Source organism: Symphalangus syndactylus, chromosome 22, assembly GCF_028878055.3.
Source record: "Symphalangus syndactylus isolate Jambi chromosome 22, NHGRI_mSymSyn1-v2.1_pri, whole genome shotgun sequence".
Classification (NCBI taxonomy): domain Eukaryota; kingdom Metazoa; phylum Chordata; class Mammalia; order Primates; family Hylobatidae; genus Symphalangus; species Symphalangus syndactylus.
Window position 1 is genome coordinate 59,778,756 of NC_072444.2, and position 13,273 is coordinate 59,792,028.

Here is a 13,273-nt window from a genome sequence, read left to right on the forward strand (position 1 = left end):
ATTTCACTTAAAATGTATGCTTCTCTTAAAATCCCATAATAATTATTCTTTTTTTTTTTTTTTTTGGTAAGATGCATCACAGCTCCACTGGCATGCAGTCTCCCTCACTGTGATAAATCAATGAATGTAGCTTGTTGGATTATAAGGTTGTTCCTGGTGGTTTTGGCTGATTGGTTGAGGACAGTGGTAAGCAAATAGCAAAGACAATGTTGCCGCAGGGGGAAATGCTCCATCAGTGCTGCTATCTAGCAAATGAGTCTTGGGCTCAAGGTAGTTGGAAGTTGGCTCTTAGACTTGCACATTAGCTTGGAGATCCAGGAATAAGGCTAACGTAGACTCAAGTCCATAATGACCCTGGGAACTGGTAGAAGTAAACTCAATACTTCTGGCCAAAAGCATCCACAGCATGGGCCCCCAAGATTCCCACAGATAAACATCAACCAAATATGAGCTCACAATGAAGATTTTCAAACACTCAAGAAAAAAAGCCAACCATAGTGCAGATCAGTAGGATATTGATACTGAAATTATCAAATATAGTTTACAAAATAATGTCTGAAATGTTTAAAGAAATAAGCAATGAAATAATCTAAACAATAAGATATTCTCAAAATATTTGCCTTCTATTCCTTGAACAAATATATAAACATTTGCACATATAGTGTTCTTTCTGCTGGAACATTATGCCATCTTTCATTTTACTTGTTTACTAGTTTATTGTCTGTCCCGCACCCCCATGACCCCCAGGAATGTAAATTACACAAGGGCTGGGGTTATTGTCTGATATGTTTACTGCTTTATCTCTAGCATTTAGAACAGTGCCTGGCACAATACATAAATATTTGTTACCCAAAAGGACTCACTGTGGAATTCAATGTTCAACTTACCTTCAGATTTTCTTTGCTGCTCCTTCAGAAAATGAGGAGCATCTTCTCTGGTTACAGACTTGGAAATGTTTGGTTCTAAACAAGATCTTGGCAGCAAAAAGCCCAAGTTCACATTGCAGAGCTCCCTGGAACGTTCCTCTTTTTGCAAAACTAAGGGCCGCATGGTCAGCGTCTTTGTCCTGAGCTCCACTGTTTCTGTTTCATTTGGATGCAAAACTGCATGTGCTTGTGCCCATTCTTGATGTGATGAGGTTATCTGACTAAAGGGGGAGGGAAATGTTTGATTTAAAACTCAATAAGAAGTTGCCACATCTTCTGAATCTCCAGTCCTCAGTCCAGCCTGACATCACTAGAAAGTTTGAAGAACTATTTCCAAATGGTGCTGCTTGAAAGGAAAGGCTGAATCCTGAGAGGGTAAGACATCTCCACCTGCCGACTCCTCCTGGCCTCCTTAGCCCTCTGTACCATCGCTTGGATGGATTAGGTTTCAGCTCACTCTCATTTTCCCAATCACCATTTCCTTGCACAGAGAAATCAGAGACCAAGGGCAGGCTTGGCGGATGTACCCTTTTATCTCCACAGGCACTGACTAGCCCAGTGTTTCTCAAACTATCTTTGATGAAGAACCAGCATTTAAATTTCCAATCATTGTGAACTGATACTTTTGTAAAATATAAATGAATTGCCATAAAAATGGAAGAAAAATAAAAGACATGCAAAAAATAAGCCTCAATTTGTCTCACTACCCGATCAATGAATGTAAGTTATTTGCCAAATTGCTTTGCAACTTTTTTAATGGTCACCCTCACAGCCTGTCCTGACCTCATCATGGACTAGTAACAGGACCGCACAACTACATTCTAAGTAGCTCTGCCCTGCAGTAGGGACAGCAAACTACAGCCCGGGGGCCAAATCCGGCCTTCAGCCTTTTTCTGTATCTTTAATTGGATCACAGCCACACTCATTTGTTTACATATTGTCTGTGGCTGCATTCAAATGACAGTTGCGGAGTTGAATCATTACAACAGAGACCATATGGCCCACACAGCCAAAGTGTTTATGATCTGGCCTCTGCCACATACCATTTATTGTGACCTCCACTTTTAAGCATTTTTATGGATCGAATTACTAATAATGTAGGTTGCCATGTGACTATCATTGCTTCATACTTCATTTCAAATCTGATACTTCAAAGAATATTCCTTACTTCTTTTCTTTTAAGTCTTCTTGGCTCATTTCTTGGGGAGGACTGGCATCTCTTGGAAAAGTCACAGTGATCTCAACACCTGTGGAAACATACCACAGTAGTAGAAGGAAGAAAGTAATGAATTCCAGCAGAAAGCGGGAGATGTACTTTATTTCTGTTTGGCTAATCTCTTCTTAATGATTACAAAATGGACATTAATCAGGGGCTGAGGTTTAGCCATCTTTGTATCTTTCCTGTTCAGGATATGATAGATCCTAAATAAATGCTTGCTTAAAGAGCAAAAAACCATATAATAATATTTTAAAGATGTAAAATAAAGTTTTATAACAAACTATGTTGTCCTCAGGACGGAGAAAACAGAACCACCTTCTATAAAGTGTAATGACACCTATCTCCCAGAACTATTGTGAGCATTCAATGAGATAATTTATGTAACACCAAAGATGTTTGCTTGTATTTGTAATTTTGGTCATCTCCTGTCTCATTCCATGAACTAATTCCCAGAATAACCCTTAAGACAGAAAGATCCAACTTATAGAATACGCGCTTGCTCACAATATAAGATGTTAAGCAAATTTATGTAAAAAACTAGTGTGAACTACTCTAACATTGCCTGTTCTTTAAAGTGTGTTCATTCATTCCTTTTTTCCATTTAACAAACTTTTATTAAGGATATGCCAAGCCCAGTGCTTTGTGCTGAAAACAGGGAAATAAACAAGATGCAGCTGAGGCCCTAATAGAGCTGATAAGAAAATAAAGAATGCAGTGAGATAAGCACTGTGATAGAAGTAAGTGGTGATGTGGAAGCAGAGAGGGGTGTCCTTCCGGGAGGACGCAATGCTTGCCCCGGTATTCATTTCTATCCATTTATCTGTCAGAGCCATTTATTCATTCAATCTGCATGTGCCTGGAGGAGCAATGGCTGTATGAGCTCCACTAACTGAAGGCTGGGGAAGGAGTATCGCAGGGAGGATAAGGTTAAGGTGTGAATCAGACATCCCTTTTCTGCCACTTCCTGGGTGACCCTGGGAAAGTTGTTTAATAGCTATCATCGTTACCTAAATTAGTAGATTTTTATTATTTTAAAGGACTTTGGATATATTTGTGTAATACATAGGAACTACCATAGTGAAAGCATTTTTGTTGTTCAATTTTTATACCTGTGCTGTTTAATGAAACAAGTGCATTAAAAAAAAACACAGTAAAAAATTCCAAAAGGAAAAGTTTTGTTTACAATCAGGCAAATGATAATAGTGTTTACTATCATTGTCATCCAATAATATTGTTTTGTGCTACCATAAAAATGTAGCTAGCTTTGGTTTTCTTAATGTTTCTCAAAGGAGACAACTTGATTGCATGTTTTCTAATACTATACAATTGCATGGAACACTTGTCTAAAAATGAAGTTTCCCTGGAATAGTCCATTGTTTTTTAAGTTTTCAAAGAACCTATCACCACACTATGTAGCACAAAATGAGAGACTTGGAATTATTGAGCTGGAAGAACTTAGAGGTCACCTAATCCAAGCCTTTCATTTTAGAGATGAAGAAACTGATAGCAATGAGTTTGCATGACATGCTCAAGGTCATTCTCCTACTTGAAAGGAAGATGGATGTCTTTCATAACATTTTTGTAGTCATCCTTGAGTGCAAACACCTAGCTGACATGTTAGAGTGAGAGAAACATACAGCATACATTCCTAATAACTAAACTGCCAGTGAAAAGGATGTTCTGGCACAAAAGCTAAATGTATTTAGTTCTTTGCTGTGGAAGTTAGAAAACTGAGTGTATTCACATGAACCATATTTAAGAACAACTGTACTTTTGCATTTGTCAAGAATTAATAAACCTAGAATGTTTTCAAACAAATTTAATGTGCTTCAAAGTCTGTTCATCAGCTGACTTCTTTTTCAAACCAAGAAACAAAGATATAATAAGCACATGTAAGAAATACCTGCCTTTTAAGATATTATTAAGAGCTAATGGCCACCATTCTAATTGTTGGTCTTAATTGGAAAAAAAGATTACAGAATGTACTGATTCTGAAATCCTCTAGAAACATACAAATGTTCTCTTTGTTCTGCCTCTTGAATACTGTGAGTTGCTGAGTTGCTGTGGATAAGGCCTCTCAAGCTACCCAGCAGGCCAGGGAAGAGGATGCATTGTCACAGGTAAAGACGAAACACTTGCTCTTAGCTAAATGCATTTTTTACATAATGAGGGTAAATTAACCCTATTAGAAAATATTACCATAGAGAGAAATTAGAAGGCAACATTTCAACGTAGCCACGAATATATTTTCTTTATAGAAGAGGTAAAAATGACATTCATAACCAGTCAGAAAATGATCATTAATTTGTTGTTGTTAGTGTCAAAACCAATTATTAAAATAAAAACTTAAAATCAGGCCCAGCCTAACTGATTTCAATAAAAAAAATTATTTTCTCCAGAAAAGCCTTACTTTCCTGTTTGGTCTCCTTATTTTATTTTATTTGCTAAATTTCCGTGGGTACATAACAGGTGCATATATCAATGAGGTCCTTGTTCAATTTAAATGGATGTGCATATCTGTCTGGATTGTGAGCATGGAGGCTCAAAATATTTTGATGCCATCTTCACGTTTTGATGATTTCCTAAATTGTGAAGCTCAACACAGCCTTAAAAAAAAAACAACAACTGTATTTCCAGCCTCCTGCTCTGCTAGATTCAGAAAGCTTACTTGAGAGACTGATGCATGTGAGTTACATGAAAAAAGATAAGGTGCAGGCATGCTGTGTGCTGATGTGGGTACCAGCAGAGGGAGGGGGTTCTTACATTGATAGTAGGAGCGGCTCTCTGGTTATGGCAGAGGTGGCATGATTTGGGGGTCAGTAGCAGCCAGTTTTGAAATGCAGTTATGGGAATTCTTCCTAACAATTCAACCTAGAGCCTTCCTGTTATGGACTGGATGTTTTGAGTGTTTGTGTCCCCCACCACAAATTCATATGTTGAAGCCCTAACTCCCAAGTGTGGCTTATTTGGAGATGGGGCATCTAAGGAAGAAATGAAGGTTGCATGAAGTGTCAAGGGTGTGGCCCTGATCCAGTTGGATTTGTGTCCTTCTAAGAAGAGAGCTCACTCACTTGCGCTCTGCCTGTGTGTGCACAGAGGAAAGACCACGTGGGGACAGAACAGCCATCTGCAACCAGGAAGGGAGCCCTCACCAGAAACCCATCCCTGCTAGAATCTTGATCTTGGATTTCCCATTCTTAAGAACTGTGAGAAAATAAATGTCTGCTATTTAAGCCCCCTAGTCTATGGTATTTTGTTTTGGCAGAATGAGTGGACTAAGAATGTTCCTCTCCTCTGGTTTTTCAATGATATATGAACGTCCTAATATCTTTCAAAATTCCCTTCCTTTTTAAACCAACCAAGAGTAGGTTCTTGTATACCTGCAACTACAAATCCTGATGAATTTATACTGTATTAAAATATTTTTAAGCCCATTAGTTTTAGGGAATAGGCTCTCTTGTTCGCTCACGAAAAGAGTAAATTTATAGGCTCAGTTTCTAGTCTATAAGATTTGTGTCTGTTATGTTCTGAGAAAATAGTGCTTGTTTGTTTGTTTGTCTGTTTGTTTTGAGACGGAGCCTCACTCTGTCACCCAGGCTGGAGTGCAATGGTACAATCTCAGCTCACTGCAACCTCCGCCTCCCAGGTTCAAACTATTCTTCTGCCTCAGCCTCCCAAGTAGCTGGGATTACGGGTGCGTGCCACCACACCCAGCTAATTTTGTATTTTTAGTAGAGACAGGGTTTCACCATGTTGTCTAGGCTGGTCTTGAACTCCTGACCTCAGGTGATCCGCCCACCTTGGCCTCCCAAAGTGCTGGGATTACAGGCATGAGCCACAGTGCCCCGCCCATTCAAAGAGATTTAAACCAATATTTAAAATGAATATAATGCACAATAATATCTAAAACACTTTTATTTCAGAATTTGTGATTAGAAAGAGTAGCTAGCTCAACTGAAGTCTCTATCAACTGTGAGATGAAATTTTATCAGGAAGAGAATTGCTTCTTCCAAATTTGTAACTCAAGTTGTCAAAAGCTTAAAACTGGCCGGGCGCGGTGGCTTACGCCTGTAATCCCAGCACTTTGGGAGGCCAAGGCGGGCGGATTACGAGGTCAGGAGATCGAGACCATCCTGGCTAACATGGTGAAACCCCGCCTCTACTAAAAATACAAAAAATTAGCCGGGCATGGTGGCTGGTGGGCGCCTGTAGTCCCAGCAACTCGGGAGGCTGAGGCAGGAAAATGGCGTGAACCCGGGGGGCAGAGCTTGCAGTGAGCTGAGATTGTGCCACTGCACTCCAGCCTGGGTGACAGAGCAAGACTCCGTGTCAAAAAAAAAAAAAAAAAAAAAAAAAAAAAAGGTTAAAACTGAAATAACTTAGTGGAGATGCCTCATAAGTATTATGGCTCCCATATGAAAACATTGCAAATCACGTTTAAAAGAATGACTGACATCCCAAATGGTGAGTTATCTCCAAATTGAGCGGAATAAATGAAATATTTAACCTCCTGGAAGGCGCTTGGGACACCATTAGGCTTCTAAGTTCTTGGCTTTGAAGTCTATGAAAGTCAAAAGAGGACTGCAAGGACCGTTCTGAAGGGTTTCGGGGTTTATTTTCTTTCTGTTAGCTTTTTTTAATGGTTACTAAATTACTCTCGGCCCTCAGCCTGGGGAGGGAAGAGTCCCAGTGGGCGCGAGAAAGGCAGGCGGCTGCCCAGGAGAGGGCAGCATCGTACCACCTCCCGGAGGAGACGCTACTCCAGAGAGCTGCAGCCTTCTGGGAGGTGCGAAGGGGTGAGAAACACGGGCATCAAAGAGGGCGGCTTCCCTGGAGTGTTAGAAATAGAAGCCAGAAAATTGCCCGGGAGAAATTGCAGCAGTTCAAATAAACATTTACTTTAAGAAGGTTATGGGCCGGGCACGGTGGCTCAAGCCTGTAATCCTAGCACTTTGGGAGCCCGAGGCGGGTGGATCACGAGGTCAGGAGATCGGGACCATCCTGGCTAACACGGTGAAACCCCGTCTCTACTAAATATACAAAAAATTAGCAGGGCTTTGTGGCGGGCGCCTGTAGTCCCAGCTGCTTGGGAGGCTGAGGCAGGAGAATGGCGTGAACCCAGGGGGCGGAGCTTGCAGTGAGCGGAGATCCCGCCATTGCACTCCAGCCTGGGGGACAGAGCGAGACTCCGTCTCAAAAAAAAAAGAAGGTTATGGATGAATAGATGACAGACAAATGGGATAGCCGTGGCAACTATGTTCTGAGGCGAGAATCTGCAAATACCTTGTGGTCTGTTAAGTGCAAGGGCACTTACGGTGTGACAGGATAGCATATTTGAAATGGGTGGTGCTCTGGAAGATTCCAGACTTATGGCCTTGTAAATAAAAGACCGAGACTTGGGGACTTTCATGCCTCGTACACTCCCCCACCTTCCCCTCAGGGACAACAGCTGATGGAGACATGTGCGGCTCTGGAAGGGAACCGATCGCTGAAGCTGCTGGAAGATTCTGAGAGGAAGAAAATGGGGAAAGGACGTTACCAGACAAAAAGAAAGGGACAGGGAATGGCTTGGCTGAGCTGGAGTAAGGTGGAATAAAAGAGCCAGAGAGCATCGCCTATTCTAGGCAGTCAAGCTTCCTAGACCCACTGATACAGATACGGACCAAAAGGTAGTATTATGAGTGGTTTTTCTTCTCCTTTGGGCTTTTTCTGTGTTTTCAAACTTATTTAGTATTATTTTTAAAAATTTTATTGCAGGAGTTAAGCTCAGGGGTACAAGTACAGGTTTGTTCCATAGGTAAACATGTATCATGGGGTTTGTTGCACAGATTATTTCATCAGCCAGGTATTAAGCCTAGTACCCATTAGTTATTTTTCCTAATGCTCTCCCTCCTCCACTCCCTCTACCCTCCGATAGGCCCCAGTGTATGTTGTTCAAACTTCTACAATAAGCCCTTCTGAAATTGGAGGGAAGCCCATATGATAATGTTATCTTTGTAAACACATTAAGGACTGAAGCCCGATACCTTCTGTCCTGGGTTGCCAGTCCTGTCTACCACCACTGGGATCTTCTACTTCATTAACCAGTGTGGAATGACTGCAGTCACCATCTTGGTCGAACTCCTGCAATATCATAAAATTCAAAACTCAGTTATTAGTTATTCGATGTGTCAGTTTGTTGGCAGAGTGAATGTTGATTTTTCTGGGCTAAAGATTTACACTGTGGATTCCTTTTAAATTGAATAAAGTATTTAGGACTAAAATAATAAGAAAGTATCTGCCCTTGGAGCACTAGGCTCAGACAGTCATGGATGTGATTAATTGCATAATAAAAAATGAAGAGCAAAGCTGAAATCACATCGACACATAGAAATTCAGTATTTTATACTTTATCATCTCAGTGCCCAGGCTGCTAAGCTGCCCCAAATTCCATCTGGGTGGGTAACTGGAAAGAATCCTTTGGCCACAGTCACGGTGAACAACCCCAAAGGAATGTGATCTTTTCCATAATACCTCCCTGGGGCATCATTTACAAATGGCAAGAATGGAAATCCCTGCCCCTGTGGAAGCTACAGATATAACCCTAGACTGAAAGGAGGCAGCAAAGCTGATTAAAGTCTTCCCTATGATGGAGTTCTGATCTAAATCGTGGTGCATAACCTCTTAAACTTCCTTTTCACTCTCTAGAAAATAATCATTATAGTTGAAAACCAACTTGATTTACAAAAAGTACTCCAAACATTTTAAAGAAGAAATGTTTTCTTAGTAGAATTCATTGTTTTTGATAGTTTCCTTCATTCGAAGTTATAGCTGGTGATTTTGTGCCTTTAAATTTCTAGAACCATGAGAGACCCAAGTAGTAGTTAAAACATCCCATCACAACCCGTATGTTACAACTAGCTGTCTGGTTTCTATGATCTAGGCGGACTACCTATTTAAGGGGACTGATGGACAATAAGTCTTTGCCCTAAGTGCACAAGCCTGTCATCTGAAATGTCAGAGAAAATTCTCTGTCACAAAAATTCTCTGATAGCTCATTTATTAATTCCCAAGAGAGCTAGGAAGTTTCTTGCTTTCCTCTCCTTGTTCATTTTAATTGTCGTAGCAAATAATAAAAGTTGGCCAGGCACTGTGGCTCACTCCTGTAATCCCAGCACTTTGGGAGGCTGAGGCGGGTGGATCACTTGAGCTCAGGAGTTCAAGACCAGCCTCGGCAACATGGCGAAACCCTGTCTCTACTGAAAATACAAAAATTAGCCGGACGTGATGGCAGACGCCTGTTGTCCCAGCTACTTGGCAGGCTGAGGCAGGAGGATGGCTTGAACCCAGGAGGTCGAGGCTACGGTGACCTAGGGTCATGCCACTGCACTCCAGCCTGAGTGACAGAGTGAGACCCTGTCAAAAGAAAGAAAAGAAAAGAGAGAGAGAGAGAAAAGAAAAGAAGAAGAAAAGAAAAAGGAAATAAAAGTAAAACCTGGCCAGGCATGGTGGGTCACACCTATAATCCTAGCACTGTGGGAGGCCGAGATGGGTGGATTGCTTGAGGCCAGCCTGGACAACAGGGTGAAGCCCCATCTCTACAAAAAATACAAAAATTAGCCAGACATGGTGGCACGTGCTTGTAGTCCCAACTACTCAGGAGGCTGAGGTGCGAGGATCATTTGAGCCATAGGAGGTTGAGGCTGCAGTGAGCCATGATTGCACCACTGCACTCCAGCCTGGGCAACTGGGTGAGACCCTGTCTCAAAAAAAAAAAACCAGAAGTAAAATCCTCCATTTATACAGTCATTAAAAATATTTTAGGTATTCAATCATAATAACTTAGTTGTCATACCTTACTTTTATTCAGCAGTTCATAATTAAACATTGTTTTTTAATTTTTATGGGTACATAGGTATATATATTTATGGGGTACGGGAGATATTTTGATATAGGCATGCAATGCATAATAATGACATCAGGGTAAATGGAGTATTCATCACATCAAGCATTTATCCTTTGTGTTACAAACGATTCAATTCTACTTTTAGTTATTTTTTTTTTTTTTTTTTTAACTATTCTTTTTTTCTTAACAAAAACACGTTTTATTACTTTGCATGCAAAGTTGTACCTCTCTATCAAGATTGATCATAATAGAGTATCATTTAATTATAGCTTTTAACCAAAGGATCTTCCATTTCACAGAACAAACTGGGAGGATGGATAATTGTCAACTGTCGCACATCAGCATTTTAGACTAGCAGAGCTCCTGAATGTACACAACACAACTTTCGACAAACACACACATCTTGTATACAACTTCTCAAAAGGGCAGATATGAACATGTGTGTTAACAGGCCCAAACATATAACTTCTCTGTGGCATATTTTAAAAAAAGAAGCAAAAGTAAATAAACTTAAAATCATGTTTAGTAATCAATGTTTCAGAATCCTTTCTTACTTAGAAATTAGTGGCCAGGTGTGGTGGCTCATGCCTGTAATCCCAGCACTTTGGGAGGCCAAGGCAGGTGGATTACCTGAGGTCGGGGGTTCAAGACGAGGTTGACCAACATGGAGAAACCCCATCTCTACTAAAAATAGAAAATTAGCTGAGTGTGGTGGAGCATGCCTGTAATCCCAGCTACTCGGGAGGCTGAGGCCGGAGAATTGCTTGAACATACAGTTAAATTATTACCGACTAAAGTCACTCTGTTATGCTATCAAATACTAGGTCTTATTCTTTCTTTTCCTTTTTTTTCTTTTTGTTCTCTCATTGGGTTGATTATTCATTCTTTCTAGCTATTTTTTTTTTGTACCCATTAACCATCTCCCTTCCTCCCTACTCCCCACTACCCTTATTAATACTTTCTAAAGCATTTTCTATCTCCTGGCAAAAGTTGGGTGCCCTATCTCAGACTATCCTGGTTGTCAGTGGCGGATGGGTTCCCTCGGCTCCTAGGCTGTTGTCAGTTTCACTGCTTAACCTTCTCTGTATTTCAAAAATTCTACCATTATCTGGCAAATTCCTCCTCCTTCCTATCAAATCACAAAGGGGGATTTATTCTTCCTAGAACATATGAAAATACAAAAAATTATTTTTTAAAGCAAGATTTAAAAAATCACCTATAACCTGACAACCAAAGAGCAAACACTGTTAACACAGGAGTCATATTTTCTTTGTGTTTCTCCTAAGTATTTAAAAATATAGTTGCATCACCTAAGTTTTGTATCTGGCTTTTTCACTTAAGTGTAAATTCATAAGCAATTTACTAAGTAAGTGTCATTTTAATTTTAATGGAATTTAAAATTTCTTTCCTTCAACAAATATCAGAGGCCCATAATAGTACTGCTTTTTTTTTTTTTGAGATGGAGTCTTGCTCTGTCGCCCAGGCTGGAGTGCAGTGGTGCAACCTCGGCTCACTGCAACCTCCACCTCCCGGGTTCAAGAGACTCTCCTGTCTCAGCCTCTCGAGTAGTTGGGACTACAGGCACCCGCCACCATGCCCGCCTTATTTTTGTATTTTTAGTAGAGACGAGGTTTCACCATGCTGGCCAGGCTGGTCTCAAACTTCTGACCTTGTGATCCGCCTGCCTCGGCCTCCCAAAGTGCTGGGATTACAGGCATGAGCCACCACGCTCAGCCAATAGTACTTCTTTAATAAGCCCCATTAGTCTTACAATGTAACTCCCATGATGCTTAGTAGTCATTTTAAATTCTTCATTGTTACAAATAGTATTATTAAATATTTGCAACTAATACCCCAATTTTGCATTATTTCTTTAGAGTAGATCCCTAGATACGGAATTATTGATCCAAAGACTATGAAAAAGTTGTTTTTTTGTACACACATTGCCTTAAAAGTAAAGTTTATCCCTATTTATAATCCACCAGCAGTGCACGAATGTGCTATACCGTATCTTCTCCCTTATCATCATTCCTTTTCATTTAATTAATTATTATTGTTTTCCCTTCTTTTCACAGGTGTTTATATGATTATTGTTATTATTTTGAGGCAGTGTCTCACTCTGGCACCCAGGCTGGAATGCAGTGGTACTATCATGGCTCACTGCAGCCTCGAACTCCTGGGCTCAGGTGATCCTCCCACCTCAGCCTCCTGAGTAGCTGGAACTACAGGTATGTACCACCATGCCCTGCCCCTTTTCATTTTATTTTTTATTTTTTGAGACAGAGTCTTGCTCTGTTGCCCAGGCTGGAGTGCTGTGGTGCAATCTCGGCTCACTGCAAACTCCACCTCCCGGGTTCAAGCGATTCTCCTGCCTTAGCCTCCCAAGTAGCTGGGGTTACAGGTGCCCGCCACCATGCCTAGCTAATTTTTTTTTTTTTTTTTTTGTATTTTTAGTAGAGATGGCATTTCACTGTGTTTACCAGGCTGGTCTCGATCTCCTGATCTCAGGTGATCCACCTCCCTCTGCCTCCCAAAGAGCTGGGATTACAGGCACCTGCCACCACGTCTGGCTGACTTTTCATTTTATTATATTTAATGTAATACATGGAATTGGTCTTCTTATTGTTGTTTGAATGTGCATACTTTGATTAATAGAAAAGTTGGAGATAGTTTTAGATGCTTATGGGTCATCTGAAGTTTTCTTTTTTAGTATTATATATAGTTTTTGTGTAGATCCTTAGTCTAGAACACTCTAAGAGACCTCAAAACACATTTCTACCATTTCATTTAATTACAGTGATTCGGTGAAATTTTTATGCTAAGCTTTGAGAAAACAGCAGCCTTCATTTGGAAGTGTTAGTCGTACAGCAGGTTCTCACATCAAGTTTCCATGTTGATTACTGGGCTGTGGTCAATCTCAACTACTCAGTTCATTTGTCAGTTGGTGCTGTAGGAAAAGTTGGAAGCCGGCAGTGTGGTCATACCCACCTACAAAATCCATAATGATGACTAGCATTTACATATATAGTACCAGACACTGTTCTATATGCGTTACACATATTAACCCATTTATCCCGGAGGTTGCAAATTTTTTTGTGTGAAAAATCAGGCCTTTGCAATGACCTTGAGCAGTGGGATATAAATAACCCCCACAAGCTCACCGTTCCAATAATGGAACACTAGGCGTAAATGGGTTAACTAATTTAATCCTCACAACTCTAAAGTTAGGATCTATTATCTTCA

At 40.6% G+C, this 13,273-nt stretch overlaps 1 protein-coding gene across 6 annotated transcripts in view; it reads right to left on the minus strand.

Annotated features, from left to right (window-relative positions):
- MAP3K19 (mitogen-activated protein kinase kinase kinase 19) overlaps positions 1-13,273 on the minus strand; it is a 53,084-nt gene that overhangs the window by 25,055 nt on the left and 14,756 nt on the right. For 5 of the 6 annotated variants that reach the window (XM_055261988.1, XM_055261987.1, XM_055261986.1 and 2 more), the window contains exons 3-5: positions 8,172-8,268; positions 2,095-2,173; positions 888-1,147 (exon numbers count right to left, since the gene is read on the minus strand). In XM_055261988.1, the coding sequence (XP_055117963.1) occupies positions 888-1,147; positions 2,095-2,173; positions 8,172-8,268 (436 nt within the window). The remainder of the gene's footprint in view (positions 1-887; positions 1,148-2,094; positions 2,174-8,171; positions 8,269-13,273) is intronic. The other variant, XM_055261984.1, reaches the window with a different exon arrangement.